General features: G+C 49.2%; 10 protein-coding genes across 10 annotated transcripts; 7 read left to right on the forward strand and 3 right to left on the reverse strand.

Moving 5' to 3' along the window:
* Nucleotides 1-290: 290 nt before the first annotated feature.
* On the forward strand, nt 291-1,017 carry N7518_007503 (E2 SUMO-conjugating protein UBC9; the record flags this gene model as incomplete). The annotated part of the gene is made up of 4 exons (XM_057188430.1): nt 291-325; nt 416-576; nt 644-667; nt 764-1,017. The coding sequence occupies 4 exons, from the start codon at nt 291-293 to the stop codon at nt 1,015-1,017; spliced, it is 474 nt and encodes a 157-aa protein (XP_057040133.1).
* Nucleotides 1,018-2,405: 1,388 nt separating this feature from the next.
* N7518_007504 (asparagine synthetase B) lies at nt 2,406-4,653 on the forward strand (the record flags this gene model as incomplete). Its single annotated transcript, XM_057188431.1, has 10 exons — nt 2,406-2,431; nt 2,507-2,557; nt 2,627-2,652; nt 2,727-2,753; nt 2,811-2,846; nt 2,907-3,055; nt 3,131-3,306; nt 3,369-4,388; nt 4,450-4,554; nt 4,608-4,653. 10 exons carry the CDS (start codon nt 2,406-2,408, stop codon nt 4,651-4,653), a joined length of 1,662 nt encoding a protein of 553 aa, XP_057040134.1.
* Nucleotides 4,654-5,015: 362 nt separating this feature from the next.
* Nucleotides 5,016-6,290, forward strand: N7518_007505 (porin; the record flags this gene model as incomplete). The annotated part of the gene is made up of 6 exons (XM_057188432.1): nt 5,016-5,063; nt 5,122-5,155; nt 5,218-5,306; nt 5,367-5,397; nt 5,563-6,065; nt 6,141-6,290. 6 exons carry the CDS (start codon nt 5,016-5,018, stop codon nt 6,288-6,290), a joined length of 855 nt encoding a protein of 284 aa, XP_057040135.1.
* A 352-nt stretch (nt 6,291-6,642) lies between these two features.
* Nucleotides 6,643-7,674, reverse strand: N7518_007506 (uncharacterized protein; the record flags this gene model as incomplete). The annotated part of the gene is made up of 2 exons (XM_057188433.1): nt 6,643-7,336; nt 7,427-7,674. The coding sequence occupies 2 exons, from the start codon at nt 7,672-7,674 to the stop codon at nt 6,643-6,645; spliced, it is 942 nt and encodes a 313-aa protein (XP_057040136.1).
* Nucleotides 7,675-9,059: 1,385 nt separating this feature from the next.
* N7518_007507 (ankyrin repeat domain-containing protein) lies at nt 9,060-10,307 on the forward strand (the record flags this gene model as incomplete). Its single annotated transcript, XM_057188434.1, has 1 exon — nt 9,060-10,307. The coding sequence occupies one exon, from the start codon at nt 9,060-9,062 to the stop codon at nt 10,305-10,307; it is 1,248 nt and encodes a 415-aa protein (XP_057040137.1).
* Nucleotides 10,308-10,494: 187 nt separating this feature from the next.
* Nucleotides 10,495-12,696, reverse strand: N7518_007508 (ankyrin repeat domain-containing protein; the record flags this gene model as incomplete). Its single annotated transcript, XM_057188435.1, has 1 exon — nt 10,495-12,696. One exon carries the CDS (start codon nt 12,694-12,696, stop codon nt 10,495-10,497), a length of 2,202 nt encoding a protein of 733 aa, XP_057040138.1.
* Nucleotides 12,697-12,979: 283 nt separating this feature from the next.
* N7518_007509 (methionine aminopeptidase 2) lies at nt 12,980-14,661 on the forward strand (the record flags this gene model as incomplete). Its single annotated transcript, XM_057188436.1, has 7 exons — nt 12,980-13,019; nt 13,076-13,183; nt 13,280-13,884; nt 13,935-14,198; nt 14,252-14,413; nt 14,464-14,550; nt 14,605-14,661. 7 exons carry the CDS (start codon nt 12,980-12,982, stop codon nt 14,659-14,661), a joined length of 1,323 nt encoding a protein of 440 aa, XP_057040139.1.
* Nucleotides 14,662-14,884: 223 nt separating this feature from the next.
* N7518_007510 (sphingolipid delta(4)-desaturase family protein) lies at nt 14,885-16,411 on the forward strand (the record flags this gene model as incomplete). Its single annotated transcript, XM_057188437.1, has 3 exons — nt 14,885-15,082; nt 15,240-15,518; nt 15,596-16,411. 3 exons carry the CDS (start codon nt 14,885-14,887, stop codon nt 16,409-16,411), a joined length of 1,293 nt encoding a protein of 430 aa, XP_057040140.1.
* Nucleotides 16,412-17,139: 728 nt separating this feature from the next.
* Nucleotides 17,140-18,322, reverse strand: N7518_007511 (uncharacterized protein; the record flags this gene model as incomplete). The annotated part of the gene is made up of 7 exons (XM_057188438.1): nt 18,279-18,322; nt 18,147-18,217; nt 18,058-18,080; nt 17,935-17,993; nt 17,764-17,879; nt 17,620-17,706; nt 17,140-17,568 (listed from the first exon to the last, which is right to left on the reverse strand). The coding sequence occupies exons 1-7, from the start codon at nt 18,316-18,318 to the stop codon at nt 17,140-17,142; spliced, it is 825 nt and encodes a 274-aa protein (XP_057040141.1). The 5' UTR covers nt 18,319-18,322.
* A 1,189-nt stretch (nt 18,323-19,511) lies between these two features.
* On the forward strand, nt 19,512-20,554 carry N7518_007512 (UBA and UBX domain-containing protein; the record flags this gene model as incomplete). Its single annotated transcript, XM_057188439.1, has 3 exons — nt 19,512-19,593; nt 19,650-19,993; nt 20,048-20,554. 3 exons carry the CDS (start codon nt 19,512-19,514, stop codon nt 20,552-20,554), a joined length of 933 nt encoding a protein of 310 aa, XP_057040142.1.
* Nucleotides 20,555-20,809: the final 255 nt, after the last annotated feature.

Here is a 20,809-nt window from a genome sequence, read left to right on the forward strand (position 1 = left end):
GGCTCCCTAGTAGGTTCCTGGACCAGGCCGCCTGCATGCATTACATAAGCAAACTCATTGTTCGCGTGGGGAGGTCAATTGCTATCACCTCCCAAGCTTTGACGATTGCCACCTTTAAAATCTCCCACTCGTCCCCTTACCTCTTTCTCCCTCTCTTATTACCCACCAGTCAGCCAGCCATCGGGATCTACACCCTATTTTCGGCCAAGTTGCATCCTTCTGCTGCTTGATTCTTCCATCCTCCGCCAGTCAACCCGTTTCAGCTACTCATCCGCTGAACACTCCCCGAGATGTCGTTGTGCCAGAACCGTCTCCAAGAAGAGCGGTAAGAATATCTCTTATCCCGTTGATTCCGCGATTCTGCGCATAATTTGCGCCACGCCCTTCCCCGCACTAACATTCATGGAATCCCTAGAAAGCAATGGCGTCGCGATCACCCATTTGGCTTTGTCGCAAAGCCTAAACGTGCCCCGCAGGGTGGCCTGGATCTGAAGAACTGGGAATGTGCTATTCCAGGGAAGGCTAACACTCTCTGGGAAGGTGGACTTTTCAAGATTGACTTGATTTTCCCTGATGGTGAGTGGCGCAATACATTCACTACTGAAGATCCTCATACTAATCTACATTCTTTTCATGCTTCTAGAATACCCTACCAAGCCTCCCAAATGTATGTATCATTTTTGCGATATACCGGAATGGGAGCTATCACTATGATCCTTTCTGATTTCTCATGATAATCTCATACTAATAATCGACTCTTCAGGCAAATTCACACCAGCACTTTTCCACCCTAATGTCTACCCTTCCGGAACAGTTTGCCTGTCAATTCTGAATGAGGAGGAGGGCTGGCGACCTGCCATCACAATTAAGCAGCTCTTGCTCGGCATCCAAGATCTCCTGGACGACCCGAACCCCGAGTCACCTGCACAGGCTGAGGCTTACAACCTCTTCAAGAAGGACCGTCCTCAATACGAACGCAGGGTTCGCATGGCTGTCAAGGAAAACCAGCCCAATTAGGAAACTAGCCCAATCAGGCTCTGAGTTACCCAAGCGTAAACAGCGATGGCGCTGCATGGGTCATTTACTTTTTTTTTTCTTTCAGCATGGGATACTGCGGAGATTGTGGGAAGATTATGCATTTATTTTTAAAGGAAGGGAACAACTTTTGCTTTTCTGTCGCGAGCATGGCGTTCTACATATCCCAATGGATGGCGTTTTCTGGGCTTAGGGTCATTCCGAAACAATGATACCACATACATGGCCCTGCCGGGATACCTAGGCTTGCCATGTATTGAGTTCAGGATGACCCTCGCAGAGGCGACTTGATGTCGTACCTATCTGCTCCTGTGAGGTAAAATCATCTGAGCAGCCAGCACAACATCCAAACCTCTCTGCACTGATGCAACATGAGCCCATGGTGGGTGTCTTGGAAAGCTGCATTTAACTTCCACTTTCAATTAACAAGACACCAATGTATTTACTTGATGAAGCCTTTCTTCAATTGGAATTTCAAGATTATAGGATTGTGTACTGAACACTGCGTCATATTTACCAATCCAGCTAGCGCGAGTCCAAGGCACCGTGATGGAGACATCGAGACATCACATTAAATAGGCACCGGGCTGTGTATGTCTCTTTGAACTCACCATTTCAGCATTGAGTGTGAGAAGATCAAGATGATACCATAACACCTGCTCTTGAGGCCCAAAATGAGAAGCCAGAAAAGATATTGTCTCGCATAGATCTTTATGGCCTCAATATGGAGACGAGTGTGATCTTGTCTTTGTGACTCTCGCTTTCTCCTTAGAATTGGCTTTCCCAGCTGTCTTCATAGTACAAAAAATGTTAAAGATCACGGAGCAACACAAGAAACTTTCCCTAAATGAGACTAAACTCCAATTTCCAACAGTGCTTCTAGAAGCAATCGACAGACATCCTTATAGAACGAAACAAGCTCATGATCAGCATATATTTCAGTTTCCTGAAACGGACAAGGAGGGGCTTGGCTAGGGTTAGATAGTTCATGGTGGGGTATATATCAGTCACGTGATCTTGAATCGATGATTCTCCAAGGATCTATACTTCAATAGTCATATGACGCGGCAAAAAGAACCCGCATATACTGACAGATCTTGCCACCGCAGCTAAAATCTCTAAACCCGACAAGCTAATTGGTGTAAACTTGAAATTGGCCCAGGATGCCCACAGGCTATCTTATCGGTGACTCAAAAGACTTGCCGACATCGCCCCGCCGGGAGGGCGGGCACCCAATTTGAAAAAAATCGCCGCTCAGAGGTTCCCCATATAATCGCACGATTAGTCAATTTCAGCCCGTACCCTTCTTCTTCTTCTCTCTGTCCTCCTGAATTGATCTTCATCTCTACCCCGGTTCCTAATTGCCCATCATGTGTGGAATTTTCGCGTGCCACCAGTGCGTCATGTCCTACCCTAACTCCCGGCCTCTAGTGGGATGTCAATTTGCGGAATACTAACCAGACTCCTATAGTCATCCCGATGTGCAAAAGTTCAAGCCTACAGCTTTGCGCATGGCCAAGGCGTGAGTATCTCTTTCAATTGCTGCAATTTGCAATTGGCAACAGAATGCTGACTCGTGTCCTGATCATAGTGTGCGCCATCGCGGTCCCGATTGGAGTGAGTCACAATCCGAGTCGCAATGTTGCGCAGTATGTGGGAGGATCATGGGATTAACGAAGGCTTTTTTACAGGTGGAAACTTCTGCGCTCAGAGCACTAGTGAGTTAACACGCAATGACTTCGGTTTCGGCGTGGTATGCTAATATCGTGGTTCAGTCCTGGCGCACGAGCGTCTGAGTATCGTCGGTGTTGGTATGTGGTCCCTATGAACGATGGAATTTGAAGATCGATATGTTGACAAAATATTCTTAGACTCCGGTGCCCAGCCCCTTGTCAACGATGACAGCACCCTTGCCCTCGCGGTCAACGGTGAGATCTACAACCACCGCCTCATTCGCAAGCACCTTCGCCACAAGTACAACTTTAAGACACACTCCGATTGTGAAGTTATCCTCCCCTTGGTATGTCAGGCCAATCATAAGTGAATCGGAATTAAGTGAATCGGAATTAAGAATCGGAATGCTGATATATAGTAGTATGAGGAGTACGGCCTCGATTGCCCCAAGCACCTTGATGGCATGTTCTCTTTCGTTCTCTGGGACAAGAAGAAGGACCGTGTTGTTGCTGCCCGTGACCCCATTGGTGTCACCAGCTTCTACCTTGGCCGGTCCTCATCGACTCCCGGCGCCGTCTACTTTGCCTCCGAGCTCAAGTGCCTGCACCCCGTCTGCGACGAGATCATTGCTTTCCCCCCGGCCACATCTATGATTCCAGCACCGACACCATGACCCGCTACTTCGAGCCCAAGTGGTGGGACCCCGCCAACGTCCCCACGACCCCGGTTGACTATAAGGTGATCCGCCACAGCCTCGAGAAGGCCGTCCGCAAGCGTCTGATGGCCGAGGTGCCCTACGGTGTTTTGTTGTCTGGTGGTTTGGACTCCAGCTTGGTCGCATCTATCGCCCAGCGCGAGACCCTCCGCTTGGCCGAAGCTGCCCGCAACATTCCCCAGAACACCAACGCGGACGCTGAGTTGGTTGGAATCAACGAAGAAAACGAGCTGTCCACCGTCACCACTTTCCAACAGTTGCACTCATTCTCCATCGGTCTTCCCGGTGCCCCCGATACCGCGGCTGCCCTTGAGGTTGCCAAGTTCCTCGGCACCAAGCACCACCCCTTCACCTTCACTGTTCAGGACGGCCTCGATGCCCTCTCTGACGTGATCTACCACCTCGAGACCTACGATGTGACCACCATTCGTGCCTCTACTCCCATGTACCTGCTCTCCCGTAAGATCAAGGCCATGGGTGTCAAGATGGTTCTGAGTGGTGAGGGTTCCGACGAGATCTTCGGTGGCTACCTTTACTTCCACGCTGCTCCTAACAAGGAGGAGCTCCACAAGGAGACTGTCCGCCGTATCAAGAACTTGCACTTGGCTGACTGCCTCCGTGCCAACAAGTCCACCTCCGCATGGGGTCTTGAGGCCCGTGTTCCTTTCCTCGACAAGGAGTTCCTTGAGACCGCCATGGGTGTTGACCCCAAGGACAAGATGATCACCCCCGAGCGTATCGAGAAGCACATGCTGCGCAAGGCCTTTGACACCACCGATGAGCCTGGAAACCCTCCCTACTTGCCCGACAACATCCTCTGGCGCCAGAAGGAGCAGTTCAGTGATGGCGTTGGCTACAGCTGGATTGACGGCCTGAAGGATGAGGCCGAGCGCCAGGTCACCGACGAGATGATGAAGAACCCTAAGGCCGAATGGGGTACTGATGTTCCCGACACCAAGGAGGCGTATGTTTCCCACTTCTTTTTTTCATATTATAGTACCATTGAAAACTAACCTACGCTATAGATACTGGTACCGTACCATGTTCGATGAGCACTTCCCTCCCTACTGTGCCGGCACTGTCGAGCGATGGACCCCTACCTGGTCCAAGCAGAGCGATCCCAGTGGAAGGTGAGCTATTATTTCCCCTATTCTTGATTATTTTCTTTAACCATCCTTTGCAGAGCCATCGCCATCCACAACCAGAAGTATGAGAAGTCGGTGGAGTAAAAGTCTGAGAGCATGTAAACAAAAGGATCCGAACTTTCCCTTCTGATCTAGCATTTTATTTGGGGGATATAGCACCGGATTAGATTGTATATGTGTACCCTTTTGGTGTATAGTCGGTATAATGTTATGATTCCAATGTCTTTGAATGTCTTCCCATAAACACGTGACATACCCTGCCCAAACATTCCCGGCGGGCTTTCCCGGCAGCCGGGCAACCGCCAATCACCGACCTCCCACTAACCCGTGCTAAGCCCCTAGGTTCCCCCAACATCATCACATCTCTTCCTTCCCTTCCTCTCTTCTCATCTCTTCCTAGAACCAGCTCTTCCTCCTCCATCTTCAATTAGATTTTTCTCGTCAAGATGTCTGCCCCCGCTGCTTTCTCCGATATCGCCAAGGCGACCAACGATGTACGCACAACTGTTGGGGACAAAACTCGGAACCTTGGCTAATACCTAATCCCAATAGCTCTTGAACAAGGACTTCTACCACGGCGCTGCCGGTACGTTTCTGCATGGCATTGCGCCACCCATTGAAGATTAAATAGCTAATTAAAGCTTTTAGCCAACCTTGAGGTCAAGTCCAAGGCTCCCAACGGTGTCACCTTCACCGTTAAGGGAAAGTCTGCTCACGAGGGCCCCATTGCTGGTCAGGTTAGTTGCAAAGCTATTTCTGAATCCAGTTATGCAAATTACTAACTAGTGCGCCTATAGCTCGAGGCCAAATACGTTGATGCGCCTACTGGTAAACGCCCCCTCCAGAAGAAACCCCCAGATCCCGGCGCGCACAATGCCCGTCTTATGTCATTGATGTTCGGATGCGGTATTCCAATAGCGCGCCGGGTGAACCTATTTATTTTTTCCGATGCCAAGGTACACAGGATTAGGCTAATATGCTCACTCCGACCAGGCCTCACCCTCACCCAGGCTTGGACCACCGCCAACGCTCTCGACACCAAGCTCGAGCTCGACAACAACATCGCCAAGGGCCTCAAGGCTGAGATCCTTACCCAGTACCAGCCCGCTAAGCAGTCCAAGGGTGCTAAGCTCAACCTGTACTTCAAGCAGCCCAACCTGAACGCCCGTGCCTTCTTCGATTTGCTGAACGGCCCCTCCGCCAACTTCGACGCCGTTCTCGGCCACGAGGGCTTCCTCGTCGGTGCTGAGGGTGGTTACGACGTCAACAAGGCCGCCATCACCAAGTACTCCGCTGCCGTCGGCTACAGTGTTGCCCAGTACTCCGCTGCCATCACTGCCAGCAACAACCTGTCCCTTTTCTCCGCCAGCTACTACCACCGCGTCAACGCTCAGGTTGAGGCCGGTGCCAAGGCTTCTTGGGACTCCACATCCGGCAACGCCGTCGGCCTCGAGGTCGCCAGCAAGTACCGCCTGGACCCCTCTTCCTTCGCCAAGGTTCGTTTTACGCGGTTAAACTGCTTATATAACTATGTAGATCACGACTAATCGCGCAATTTTCTCGCAATTTAGGCCAAGATCAACGACCGTGGTATTGCCGCTCTGGCTTACAACGTCCTGCTCCGCCCTGGTGTCACCCTCGGCCTCGGTGCTTCCTTCGATACCCAGAACCTGAACCAGGCTGCCCACAAGGTCGGCGCCAGCTTCACCTTCGAGTCTTAAGCTTCTAGAGCTTAAGCCTTCCAGAAACCTGACAGATGGCCTACCATCTTTTGGGAAGATTATTGTAAACTTCAGTTATTAGTTCACTTGTCTTGCTGATTCACCAGAACGATGATTATGGTGGAGTTCGTCCAAGATAGTAACGATGTGTGTCGTGGATTTTCTGCTCGATCACTTTTTTTGTATATCAAATCAACTGTTTCTTTGATCAATTCGATTGATTTGTATGGTATAAAGCACTACGAGGTGTGCCCGTAGATATGCAAAAGTAGGAGTACATCAACCAGCAATGCACTTGACTATATATACCAAGAAACTACATGTATCCAAGTATGAGTGATAAACAACTCCGTCAAGAAGACAAAGCCCCCTTCTGCTGCTTCCTCGTCTTCCTCCCATCAACAGCATTGGGAACCGACCGCCAAAAGTCCACCACAACAAGCATAACAATTAGACAACCGGAACAAAGAAAGAACCTCGAAATCGTCTGATCAACCCTAGGATCAACCTCATCCTCATCAATCCTCCTAGCTCCCTGCCTCCTATTGCTCCTCCTCCTATCCTCCGCCGCCTGCGTCCGGAAATGACTCTGAGCATTGAAATGATGCAACGGATTCCGGTGAATAAACCCCTCCCAATCCTCCGGATCATCCTGTTTCGTCCCAGCGCCAGCGCTAGCCCCGAATTCCGAAGCACCACCAGCAGGCGCCCGACCCTGCGCCTGCCTCCCCGTAGCACCATACCCACCCTGCTCGTAGAAACTAGGCGGCGGACCGTGGAACGCTGAGCGCCGCTTGCTCAGCCCGCTGGCGGGCCGTGAGCCGGCGTAGCTGCTGTGGCTGCCCATCGGGTGTTGGTGGCTGTGGCTTTGGCCTGGGGAGGCGTGGTGCGCGCTGTGGAAGCCGTGGTCGCGGTCGTAGACTGCGCGCTTTGAGTCGTTGCCGAGGACGTTGTAGGCGGCGGAAATGCGGGCGAAGCGTTGGCTTGCGTCTGGGTCGGTGCGGTTGCGGTCTGGGTGGTGGCGCATTGAGAGGGCGTAGAATTGTCTGGAGGTTGGGTAGGTAAGTATTTAGAGAGATATATGGGGTTGGAGATTGAGGGGTGGAGGAGGGCTGGTGTTGGTGTGGGTGGTGTACTTCTTGATCTCCGCTGATGATGCGGTTGTGGGGATGTCGAGGATTTCGTAGAAGTTTTGTTCGCGCGCCCGGGTTGGATTGCTGGTTGAGAATGAGGATATGGTTGGTTTTGTGAATTGTTGTTGTTGTTGGCGTGGGTGTAATTGCGGTCGGAGGGGTTGGGTTGAGATGCTCCGGTATGTTGAAGGGGAGGGAGAGAGGGTCGCGCGCGGAAAGAGAAGAATTGCTGTTACTCGAGATGGAGGCATTGTCGTGTATTTAGGGTGTTACATCGAAATCAATAGAGAAATAAGAGCCAGGGTAGGTTGGGGGAGGGGTGGAAGAGGGAGAGAGGGAGAAGCGGAAGAAGACTGGAGGTGAAGATCTCAGTGGCGTCACAGCGGTTTGAAGTTGATCGACTGTACAAAATTACCACATATTTATTACTGGCTACTGGGGAATTCTACATATGCATTCTATTTGGTCTCTTTCATCTCTGGGAACAACACAGTCAATATAACCTACACTCACGTGGGCAGTTGCAATCCCCATAACTAGTTAGCTCCTGATGATCAGATTAGATAAGAGATAGGTTACGCCATTTCGGGCATCAAAACGGTTTGATCCAATGAGAACACTCCCTGGCCGGTTTGGGATGGATACCTAAGGATCTACGGAGTACATATTGTGGGATTGTAGTTTCTTTCGTTATAGGGGTTGCAGATGCCCTCTATGAGCTTCGCTTCGGTGGTATCTCATTGCAGCTGATGAAATAGGATTCCGCTTAGGATAGTCGGTGCCTTAGGAATAGGGTGTATAAGCAGTATGAAAGTGGGACTGATATAAATGAGACTAGGGCTTATTGGTGCTATGGTCCCGACAATATGGGAAGTATACATCAAGCGCTTAGGAAGTCGTAATAAATATATAGACCAATCCTATCGTGCCCGTGCCTGGGCCCCTTCAAGGATAATCGGCGCATCGCGCATTGCTTCTCCTTATGTCTCATATTCGCACTAAAATTCCAACGGCGCTTACGGCACTGGATGAAAGACCCAGAACATGTCAAGCGTCTCAGCCACGAAACAGTTCCTGCATTACGGCTTCTATTTGAGTATGATTATGGGCAATCACCCACTCTCCCGGGCTTGAAAATCCGATTACGGAAGAATTTCTAATTGAGCGCTTAAAATAATCTCGCCTTTCAACCGACTCTTGATATCATTTCCAAATGAAGACAACTGAAAATGAAGTTGAAGCTCTTCTTTGACAAGGATATGGAATAGCTAGGGGCTTTGTTTCTGCATATACCCTTGTACTCGCTAGTATCCATAAATAGACAATGAAGCGCCAACCCCCCTTTCACAATGTATAGCGCTGTTGTTATACCCTTTGAGACTATATTGGATTTCTGGATCAAAGAGCTACCACACACGAAGAACAAGGCGTTGACTTGAAACACTGGCTTTATTCAACGTAAAACACGATTCAAAGCAGGTCCCTGGAGAACCTGTATAAATCCTCCGATGTCCCATCACATAGATTCAGATCTGAGAAACCACCTGGTATTATAATCAAAAGAGACAGACAGATTTGGTCCTTTTTTTCTTTGAAACACACATCTTCTCCCAATACAATCAAACTATATCGAAATATGACGACTCTTTCAGAGCTCCCTAATGAGATGCTGCTGGAGATCTCCCTCCACCTTGACTACCGTGACCTCAATGCATTCACACGGGTCAGCCGCCACTTCCATGCTCTGTCAAACAGGAATCTTTACAAAGCCATCGCCAAAGACTCACCTGGGAAGTCGATAGCCTGGGCAGCCGAAAAAGGCAAGGAAGCTAGTGCGCGGAAACTGTTGCAGATGTGCGGCTCGAAGATATTGGACGACCTCCCCATCTTCGAAGGGCAAGAACCAATAAGGATTGCCGCATGGAAGGGGCACACCAATCTTGTCAAATTGTTCCTACCCTACTGCATTCAACATGACACCGAGAAAGAAGGAGATCTATTCAACAGGACGGTCAAGGCTGCAGTCACAAGCGAGCATATGGCAGTAGTCAAACTGCTCCTCGAACACAAGGCCGATTGCAAAACCAACAGCCACGATAGACATGCTGCAATTCCTTTATGCAAGGCTGTCGAACTGGGACATGTATCAATTGTCAGGCTTTTTCTCGAGTACAATTACTGCAACCTCGATACATATGACCTGCGTGGTATGACACCTCTAGCGGTAGCTGCTGCTACAAGACCTTCACCCGCAAATCTGGAGATTGCCCAACTCTTGGTTGGGGCTGGTGCAGATTTGCATATATATGACAAACTGTTACTCGAAGCCGCGGGATCAGACAACCTCCCCGTCATGAAGCTCCTCCTAGCGAACAACCTCCATTGGCGGCAATTGGGATGGTTGGAAGTCTTGTGGGAATTCTCTCGACTAAGGGAAAACCACGAGATGGGGTCATTGCTACTAAACTGGATTGATGCGGATCGCATATTGAAGTACGATAATCTTCAACGTTGTTATCTCTTAAAGGGGGCGATTGTGAACCGCCTTGACGATCTGTTAGAGAAGGTATTGAAAGAGTCGTCCGTCCTCGATAAATACCATCAACCAAACCGAAGGGCAATCCATTTCTGCCCTTTGAGTTTGGCTGTCTGCTATGGCCGGCCTAGGGCTGTCAAGCTCTTACTAGACCATGGCGCTGACCCTACTGGTGAAGGCAACTCTCGACCGGTACAATTAGCCCTCGAAAAAGGAAAGGATACAATGGCGAGGCTGCTATTTGACAAAGGAGCCACATTTGATCCGGATATGTGTTTTGGGTCATCCGAATACCGTCAATTATTGAAGCTTCGTATGGCTCGGGTGCAAAGGAGACCTGTTAATTAAGATCTATAGTTATCCTTGTGAGATGAAAATTGTATACAGTATTAAAGCACAGATTTAATTCCTTGGTTTGACTTATTAGCTAATTTGGAATGTCCTAGGCCCTGAGCTATTAGCATATTTATTTGATACAATTAGATAACTCTTCTCTGCTGGTAATAAGCTACATACATACCTATACTCAATTCAACTATTCATTAGGACAAGGGTAGACCTTGCGCCAATAATAATGCCAGAGGGTCTTTTGCATGGCCAAAGAGGGTCTTTTCTTTTCCCAACTAGAGCCACGAGAATCGTCAAACGGGGCCGTCGCTGCCAATATATGAGACTTTATTGCACTGATCGGAACGTTTGGATCAACATATTCCAGCAGCATTTTGACCGTTTCAATATCATTTCTGCATGCAGCCGCGGCCGCGGTCAAGGCAGACTTCCCACTTCTGTTCATAAATAGAGGATCGGCCCCTTTCTCTAATAGAAGCTTTGTTGCCAGTAATTCGTAGTCACTAGTTTCGTTAAAGTTTCGTTCTCGCTCAAAATCGTGTGCGTCCGCCTTGGTCTTGGTTATTTCTTCGACGAAATATTTAGTAGCGCCAACGTTTTTTCTAGCTACTCCCGAGACTGTGCAGAGCAGAGGCGTGTGATTGCAAGAGCCAGTTAGTTGGTTGACCTGCACGCCATGTTCTAGCAAAAGATCAACTGCAGCTTCCGCGGCATTTCGATCTTTCGCCTGAGCCGCGAGAGCGAGAAGTGTGACACCTCTGTTTTCATCGAGCGTCAATTCCAGGCCGAATGTGCCATAGTTTAAACCCTGCGCCTCCAGGCTGAAACCAGCATCCAAAAATATCTTCAAGATAGGCACATTAGCTAACAAAGCAGCGCATACAAATGCGCGGTCGTGTTCAACATAGCCCGGTTGTAGTTGTACTCCATGCTCGAGGAGTAATTTGAAGACGGCTTCTCCTCCTAAGACTGCGAGCTGAATCGACAGGCCATCATTTGACAACGCTATATCTTCGATTGATGGACTAGAACTCTCGAAAAGCATTTGGAGGATCTCCACTTTGCCTAGATAAAGTGCTCTGTTAAAAAGGGCATTCCCATGTTCTGACGCAAATACGACATCAAAGCCCTTGTTAATGAGGTACTTCACGACATCATCATGGCCTCGGTCAAGTGCAACAATCATTGAAGGAGGGCAAAGATCGAAGTCCCAGTTTCCATCTGTGTCTTTCTCCACAATGATTGCAGGATAAGACACGGCTTCCGTAAGAGATCCGCCATATTTGAGCAACAACTCTATCATTCCGATATGGCCAGATGCAATAGCGAGAGCCATTAAATCTCTATGCCCACATTCACAAGTCCAGTCTTCGAAGACAGTGTTCCACGCTAATCGTAGTCTCTTCATCAGATCCTCGAAGCCGCCAGATACCGCGCCACACAGAAGCTTAGATCGTGCACCTCTGCTAAAATTGATTGTGTGGTCTAAATCAATCTTCTTCAGGAGGAAAGACGCTAATATGTTGTGCTCTCCGGCTACCTCGTCAACCATATTCAGAATGGCCTCGGTATCAAAAACAATGGCTTGTTCGAAGGCGTAATAAATGAACGGCTCATTGCCGGTTTCCAAGGCAAGTGAGAATGCATATTGACCTGAACACTTGGACCAGAGATTAGCCCCCGCATCAACCAAAAGACGGATGATTTCCATAGTCGTGCTTGTAGCAGGGATTGAGGCAAGATAATCCAAAGGGGCCTTCCCAGACCAACAACTATTAGGATCACAACCTCCTGCAAGCAGAAGTTTGATGATAGGAATATGCCCCTTCATCACTGCCAAGCATAATGATAGGTTGCACCACCTCTTTTTTTCCCGGGGTTCTGCACAGCGTTTGATAAATCCACGTTCAATTAAGAGACTGACAACTGAAATATGACCCTCTAGCACTGCGACAGACAATGGGTTTCCGAAGCGAACAAGGCAAGTAATATCAATGGAGAACATGATGCTTTTTTCGTTGATCGCTGGAGTCGGGTCTCTTCCGTAGTCGAGGAACATTCGGACAACATCAACATGACCACGCTTTGCAGCTATTGTCATAGGATCATCGCACTGCCTGCACCAGCCGGTCTCATTGTCCCTGGTGAACGAATCATTAGGCAACGTACCTGCGTTTAGCAGCTTGCGCACACACATTTCCTTTCCATTCGCTGCAGCCCATGCCAGAAGTTGGAGAGACTGCTCCGTCTTGAGAAGTTTGTCGACTCTGTCTTTTAACAAATTATACAGAAGAGAATGACATTGATAGAGGGATCCGAGATCGGAAACAAATTCTAGATACGAAGATACCTGCAGTAGCAGTTCAACGGGGAGTTGAAGTAGCGACATGGCTGTGGTTCAACAGTAGAGAGCGTAAGCAGGAAAGGTTGTATGGTAGTAGAAGTATTGAAGTGTACAACATGACTCATGTAGAGCTTCAGGATTGTCATCATGAGGGCAAATTGTCGTAGTTTCATGCGATACTGTCAGTCTGTAACAGGTCTAGTAACACGCCAAGGAAACCGCCAAGAAAATCTAAGTCGCCTTATCTTATCAGCAAAACTCTTTCCCCGACACCCGACATTCCCCTCTTGCCTTTGAACATACGATTTGTTTAATTGCCACATTCAAGATGGCAGCTCAGACTACGGAGAAGTTGGATCATTTGGACCGTAAGATCCTCGTTTTTTTTGTTTACTTCTCTCATGTGTGACTGATCAGAGACCAGTGAACGTCCAAGCCGCCCCCACGGCAGATCAGGTTCCCGCCGAAGCGGAGGAGGACTCGGACGACGCCCAAGACGGCGAGGGTGCCGCAGAGACTGGAGCTGCTGGGGGTAAGTTTTGTTGAAGTTTATTTCCGTGACCGCGCTTCCAGAACCCCACCCCACCCCACAGGAGTCGACCGGAACTAATGGCGGGGTCACCTCTAGCCGATAAAAAGAAGAAGAAGAAGAAGAAGCCCAAGAGGAAGCCCAAGAAGAAGGGTGGTGCCAAGGGCCAGAGCGAGCCACCGCGCGTTCCTGTGTCTAACCTCTTCCCCAATGGCCAATACCCCGAGGGCGAGATCGTCGAATACCTAAACGACAATGCCTACCGTACCACCAACGAAGAAAAACGATACCTCGATCGCATGAATAATGACTTCCTGCAGGAGTACCGCCAGGGTGCCGAGGTTCACCGTCAAGTCCGCCAGTATGCGCAGAAGAACATCAAGCCCGGCCAGACTTTGACTGAGATCGCGGAGGGCATCGAGGATTCAGTGCGCGCCCTGACAGGTCACCCAGGTCTGGAGGAAGGTGATAACACCAAGGGTGGTATGGGCTTCCCTTGTGGTTTGAGCATCAACCATTGCGCTGCGCATTATACCCCGAACGCGGGCAACAAGATGGTCCTGAACCAGGGAGACGTGATGAAGGTCGACTTCGGTGCGCATCTTAACGGCCGCATTGTGGACAGTGCTTTCACCATGACTTTTGACCCAGTGTACGATCCTCTTCTCGCTGCCGTGAAGGACGCCACCAACACCGGTATTCGGGTAAGTTTTCCTTCTCTTCTTCGTCTCAGGCAGAGCTGACGGGTTTCTAGGAAGCGGGAATTGACGTCCGTATGAGTGATATCGGTGCCGCCATCCAAGAAGCTATGGAAAGTTACGAAGTTGAGCTCAATGGCACCATGCACCCTGTCAAGTGTATCCGCAACTTGAACGGTCACAACATTGACCAGCACGTCATCCACGGTGGCAAGAGTGTACCAATCGTCAAGAGCACCGATCAGACCAAGATGGAAGAGGGTGAAGTTTTCGCCATTGAGACTTTCGGTAGTACCGGTAAAGGTTACGTGCGAGAGGAAGTAAGTTTATACTGTAGGTCCTAGGCCGAGAACCAAAGCTAACATGGCCTCAGATGGAAACCTCGCACTACGCTCTCGCCTCCGACGCTCCTAACGTTCCCTTGCGTCTTACCTCCGCTAAGAACTTGTTAAATTTGATCAACAAGAACTTTGGCACCCTTCCCTTCTGTCGCCGATACATCGACCGCCTGGGTCAGGACAAGTACCTTTTGGGCGTAAGTTGACGATGAAGTTCAATGTGAGACACCGAAGCTGACGAATATAGTTGAACAACCTGGTTTCTTCTGGAATTGTGCAGGATTACCCTCCTCTTTGCGATATCAAGGGCTCATACACTGCCCAATATGAACATGTATGTTTCTATTTTGGGAATTTCTCCACTCGGACTGTTTACTGACTTGTTTAGACGATTGTATTGCGCCCGAACGTGAAGGAAGTTATTAGCCGTGGTGACGACTACTGATGTATTTCATAGACATAAGTAAATAAAAAGCGTTCTTCAAAGATCCATCTCATTAGTAATGTCTTGAATAGATTGGAGACCAAAAGTTCTGACAAGTGCCGATCCTGCCAAGCCTCAAGCCATCAAGTATCGCGTCGCCCCACGTGGAACAACTGTCTTCCGACTTTTTTGAGACCTCTTATATCTCTCATGGCCTAAACTTCGACACATACCAATTTCCATCATGTCTGCGGTCGTTGAAACAACTTCGCCGCAACTCCGCGTGTCGGCAGCCAAGGCAGCCAAGGCATCCGACAAAACACAACCAGAGTCTACCAGAATACAGGCACCCGAAGCTTTGGTCGAGGACCATTTCTTCTGGACATACACGGAAGAACCGCATCGCTCAAGAAGACAGGCAATTATTAAAGCCCATCCGGAGGTATGTGATCCTGTTTTGAGGGCCCTCGGGGTGGTATGAGAAGACTCCATGCGGAGGTCTGCGGAGCTCCTACATACACCTGGCCACCTTTCCTGGGCGAGGGACAGTCTCAACAAGTGCAATTGCAATGCTGATTCATGATATCATGTACCTATAGGTCACCAAACTATGTGGTCCCGAGCCTCTTACAAAATGGGTCGTCCTCGGCGTCGTGTTCCTACAACTCACCTGTGCCTATCTCCTCCGCAACACCTCAATGCTCGATTGGCGGTTCCTGGTCACGGCATACGTGATCGGTGCGACTTGCAACCAGAACCTGTTCCTCGCCATCCATGAGATTTCACACAACCTGGCATTCCGGTCCGCTTTCGCCAACCGCTTGCTCGCTATCTTCGCAAACCTCCCCATCGGACTGCCGTACAGCGCAGCATTCAGAGTACGTATACTCCTCCACATGCCGGAAACTAGCCGGGTCCCAATACGGACCATAAACTGACACAACACCACCAACAGCCGTACCATCTGACACACCACAAATCCCTCGGCGTAACAGGTCTCGACACTGACCTCCCCACGGCAGTGGAAGCCTTCTTCCTAAACTCCCTCCTGGGCAAAACATTCTTCTGCACCTTCCAAATCCTCTTCTACGCCGTGCGCCCAATGTTCATCTACAGCCCACCCTTCACCTACATCCACCTCCTGAACCTAGGCATCCAAATAAGCTTCGACTATGCCCTAAGCAAACTATGCGGCTCCATCCAGCCAGTGCTATACTTCGTGTTGAGCTCATTCCTCGCCGGATCCCTGCACCCCTGCGCAGGCCACTTCATCGCGGAGCACTACTTCTTCTCGAACGTGAAGGGCGGCGGTACAGAGTCCCTGACCGAGCTGAAGAAGAACGAGAAGCCGAAGGTCCCGCACCCGCTCGACTCCCTGCCTCCCCCGGAGACATACTCGTACTATGGCCCGCTCAATATCCTCACTTACAATGTCGGCTTGCACAACGAGCACCACGATTTCCCTGCTATCCCTTGGACCCGATTGCATAAGCTGCATGAGATTGCGAGGGAGTTCTATGAACCGCTGCCTTGCCACCGGAGCTGGGTTTGGGTTATTTATACTTTTATCTTGGATAAGGATGTCGGTCCATGGTGTCGTGTGAAGCGCGAACAGGGTGGACGGATTGTTGGCGGTGGGACGAAGCGCGGTGGTGATTCTGCTGCGTCTAAGCAATGGAATGGACGTGGTGGTGAGGGCATCTCGGCTGAGTCGGCGGGTCCGGCGGGCGAGGAGGGTGATGGCTGGAAGGAGAGTGAGATTCAGTGTTAGATCTTGTTCTGCTTTTTGAGTATAACGTCTGGTTTCGGATTTTCAGGTGTTCAGTTACATACATTACTGGGTGGAGTACTTGTACTTGTTAGATATATTTGTTTACAATCAAATAGGCTGTCATTTTGTGACTTTTATCAGGCTTCATAATTGTAGGAAACACGAAGTATCAGTCTCGGTAGATTTACGCTCAGTTGAGATGATGTCCGGTGCCTGTGTCAACAAGACCATTTAATGCGCAAAGACAGGACCGAATGTCTTCAATCAACCAATTACCGAAGAAGGGAGACAACGTCCCGAACTGCATACTCTAGTAGCAATCACATGTATTATCCCGAGCTCGAGAATGGGTTATGAAACAAAGCGAACGAATCGAAAGGCTGGGTCCGTTTTATCATAAAATGATATTAGACAAGACAGGAATGGTAAAGAACAAAGGAAAGCAACGGCAAAGAGGATGAGACAGACATATGTCCGGCCTCAAGGGAAGAAGTCCAGAGAGACAACATGAAAGTAGAGTATTGATACTGGGGCAGAAGAATTTAAAGCAAACGCATAAAAAGGCTGATGCTAGAACAGATAGAAAACGGCATGCTCTTCAAGAGACAAAAAGTAGATGGGAATTTGGGACGGGCGTCGGCGACGTTAGACGGGAGGCATTTAGTACGCGGAGAGTAGGTGCAATGAAGCCAGATAGACCGCGAGAAAGCGACAAACAGAAGACCAGACTAGAAGAAGAAGTATGCGATCAAGAAGCTGAGCAGACAGAGAGATGCCACAGCCTGGATGGAAACTCCACTCGCCGTTGGCGCATGTGACTGCTGCATGGTAGCAGGCACAGCTTTACCGGTAGCCTCTCCGCCGGTCTTCCGCTGCCGCAGTCCTTGATCTGCAAGTCGGTCTTTCAGTCGTTGGATCTGTGCGTTGGCTTCAGACAGCTGGGACTTGAGTTCGTCGGTTGAGGGAATAGCACTTCCCACAGCAGACCTGGCAGTTGAAATAGCAGATGGCGGCTCGCGCTGGGGAGACTGGGACTTCTTCTCGAAAATGGGAGCAGGGATTGGGGACGGTTCAGCGGAGTCGATCTTCTTGGGGGCCGGGGTCTGGAAGTTTGCGCCGGCAGGAGAAATGTACGATGGAGGTTCCTCATCATGCACCTGGTGAAAGTTAGACTATGTGTATAAAGAAGTGATTGCTGGGGAGAATACCGATTCGTTGGCTGAAGTGGCATCTGTTGCTAGGTAGACAACTCGAATCTTGCGCTCAACCACGTCGCCCTTGGGAGTTTGGTCGAACTAAATGTAATATTAGTTATTGATCTTCGTGTTCTCCATGCTGCACTCTGGACATACAATCTGGCCAACGCTGGCATCCTCCAACCCACGTGAGACCGGGACGGCCTGCACTAGGAACTTATCCTTGCACTTGGCATCCGGAGCAGGGTCCTCTTTCATAGCCTGAAGCAACACTATGGATAATATTAGCCCGCCGCAAAATTCAGGCGTACTCGCTTATCGACTAACCTTGGACTTCGACAGTCTTGCCAGGTTCGATGTGGCCGGAGTTAGGTCGCACACAGTAACTACAATATGATCAGATAAAAAATCTCGAGTATAGGCATTGCGCAGACAATCGTCGGGACATACTGCTTAGGAGCGGTGGTTTTGACCTAGTGCGCCGAGGACACATGTTAGTACTGCGACAAAGATCGAGGGAGGGGGTTTGTCACACATACCTTGAAGACCACAGATTCCTCATTCGGGTTGCTCAGGCGGAGAACCTGGCATACTTCATGATTGAAGGGACCTGTTATCAACCGATGAGATGTGATCTAGGCAGGTCTACAGGTTCGGGGTCTAGCACTCACGCTTGAAGCCCAACTCGGAGGGCTCGATTTGGATGGTCATGATGCACGTGGTCGGAGTGAAAGAGGTGGGAGAAGGGAACAAAGATGACAAGGGCGTGGATGATTGCACGCAATTAGGTTCCGATTGGGAATAAAGGCGTAAGGGAGTTATCAGGTCTAAGATGCCTCAGGAGTTTGATTACTGTCCACCTAGGCACGGGGAAATTAGATGAGTCAGCAAACAGCAAACAGTCAGGTGATGTCACTATTGACAAGCTCTACGGAGAAGGCTATAACTACATTGCAAGTGCCTTCTTCGTGTTTAGTTATTCTATTGGCATATTGGCTGTGAGAAGTATATATCTGGTTCGACTACTCTTTTCTGATATGCTCTTATATCCTTGCATCCTCAGATGGACATCTTCACCCGCATATGATACTTGCAGTGGGGTCAAATCCCACTTGTGTTTAAATTGTATATATTTCGTCATATTGGTTGCTCATTGGTCACTGAACTTTCTACTGGGATCAGCCTGTATATATGCCTTATTTCCCTGGTTGCCATGCATGGAGCTATGCTATTGAGGTATGCGATCATATCCCTTGGCGCTGGCTTCGACCTCGTATGTTAATAGACGTCACTTGCTAACATATTGTAGTCTATATCTTCTGTCTCGGAGGCTTAAATATAGTAATATATAGAATGTCTTCAATGCAGTTATCTCGTAGCACACGCATCCTTAGCAGAGATATCTTTCGGTTTATATGATGCTAGTCCCTCCCCATATATACATGTTAGTATATGTCCATTTAGCCTGATTTTGCATTTTATATGTTACTTGAAGGTTTTCGCCAAATATATACGTCTTGCACAACACTATATTCAAGTTGCATGTTTATTCGGCTCTATAAGCCACACAGCCACCTAATTATAAATTGATAACTACGACACGTGTGCATAGGTAGTACAAGTCGAACATAGCATAGAAACATGCAATTGGCATTATCACCCTTTCAATGGCGTATAAATATCGAACTATCCCTCAAAACACGCCATCAAGAAGAACTTGATGCCATAGAAACCCGGGGAAGGTAAGTGGGCCTTATCGCTCGCCGCCTTTCTGATACGTCACCCACTCTGTTCTCGCGACCTAACTCACATCTGAACCACCTATCTGATTCAATCTTGCCAAATTGCGCTCATTTTTCGAGCGCGTCCTACATTTACATCTTTATCACGTCCCAACAGCCATCATGGCATCGGACTTGGATCAGCTCATTGAAATGGGCTTTGACAAAGAGCGCGCCCAGCTCGCAGTGACGAAGACTGGTGGCTGTAAGTTTTTGTTTCCCCAATATCTATAGTGGGGTATCTGCTAACTGACCGAACAGTGCAAGGTGCACTACAGTGGCTTGAGGACAACCAAGACAAGTCATTAGAGGAGATAAAGGCACAAACGAAAGCAGCACAAGACGAAGAGAACCCTGCTCTTCAACCAGGCGAACAACCACGCAGCTTAGTATGCAACGAGTGTGACAAGAAGTTCCGAGGCCAGTCACAGGCCGAGTTCCACGCATCAAAGTCGGGACATGTTGATTTTGCTGAGTCTACGGAGGAGATTGCTCCCTTGACAGAGGAGCAGAAGAAGCAGAGACTGACAGAGCTGCGGGAGAAGCTTGCGGCGAAGCGCGCAGGGCTCTCGGACCAGGACAAGATTGACAAGAAGAAGAATGAGGTGTGTATTCCTGATTTTGGTCGATTGAGGTATTTTGCTCACTTTTATTATTAGGAAATCCGAAGGAAGAGCACCAAGGAAAGTCAAGATGCTAAGGAGGAACTCGAGCGGAAGCAACAGTTGAAGGAGGCAGCCAAGAAGAAGAAGGAGAAGCAGGATGAAATCGATGCCAAGAAACGTATCAAGGCGAAAATCGAGGCCGACAAGGAGGAGCGTCGATTGAAGGCCGAGAAGCAGCGAGCTGAGCGTGCCGGTGTGGCTCCTCCTCCCCAGCCTGCTGCCGCTCCAGCACCCACTTCCTCCGGTCCCACTACGTCTAAACCTGCCTCTGCCTATACCGAAACTCGACTGCGATTCCAGTCATCCAAGGGTAACGTCATGAAGACATTGCCCGTCGATACCACGTTGTTTGAGGTTGCCGCCGCATTGAGGGAACAGGATGGGATCGAGGTCCAGAGCTTCGTGCAGACTTTCCCCAAGAAGGTGTTTGATAATGAGTTTTTCGGAGAGACTTTGAAGGAACTAGGACTTGTGCCCAGTGCCAGTCTCGTCATCCAATGATTGATGCCATACCCTTCCTCATCCGAAAGGATAGATAGCTTTTGCAAAGAATGGGAAATGATGAAACCCCGAATGATAGCTTCCATATGTGAACCACATACCTAATAATCTCCAACTATCCTTAATATCAATTATCAATGTTGTTTACTGAAGCTCTATTCTTTATCTTATCGCGTTATCATCATGTGATGTCGCGATGAGCCGCGTCCTGGTGCCTCAAGACAACGCGCCCGACACGCCAGTACATCTCTAATA

This window comes from Penicillium psychrosexuale (assembly GCF_028828465.1).
Source record: "Penicillium psychrosexuale strain IBT 29551 chromosome Unknown utg000004l, whole genome shotgun sequence".
NCBI classification, from domain to species: domain Eukaryota; kingdom Fungi; phylum Ascomycota; class Eurotiomycetes; order Eurotiales; family Aspergillaceae; genus Penicillium; species Penicillium psychrosexuale.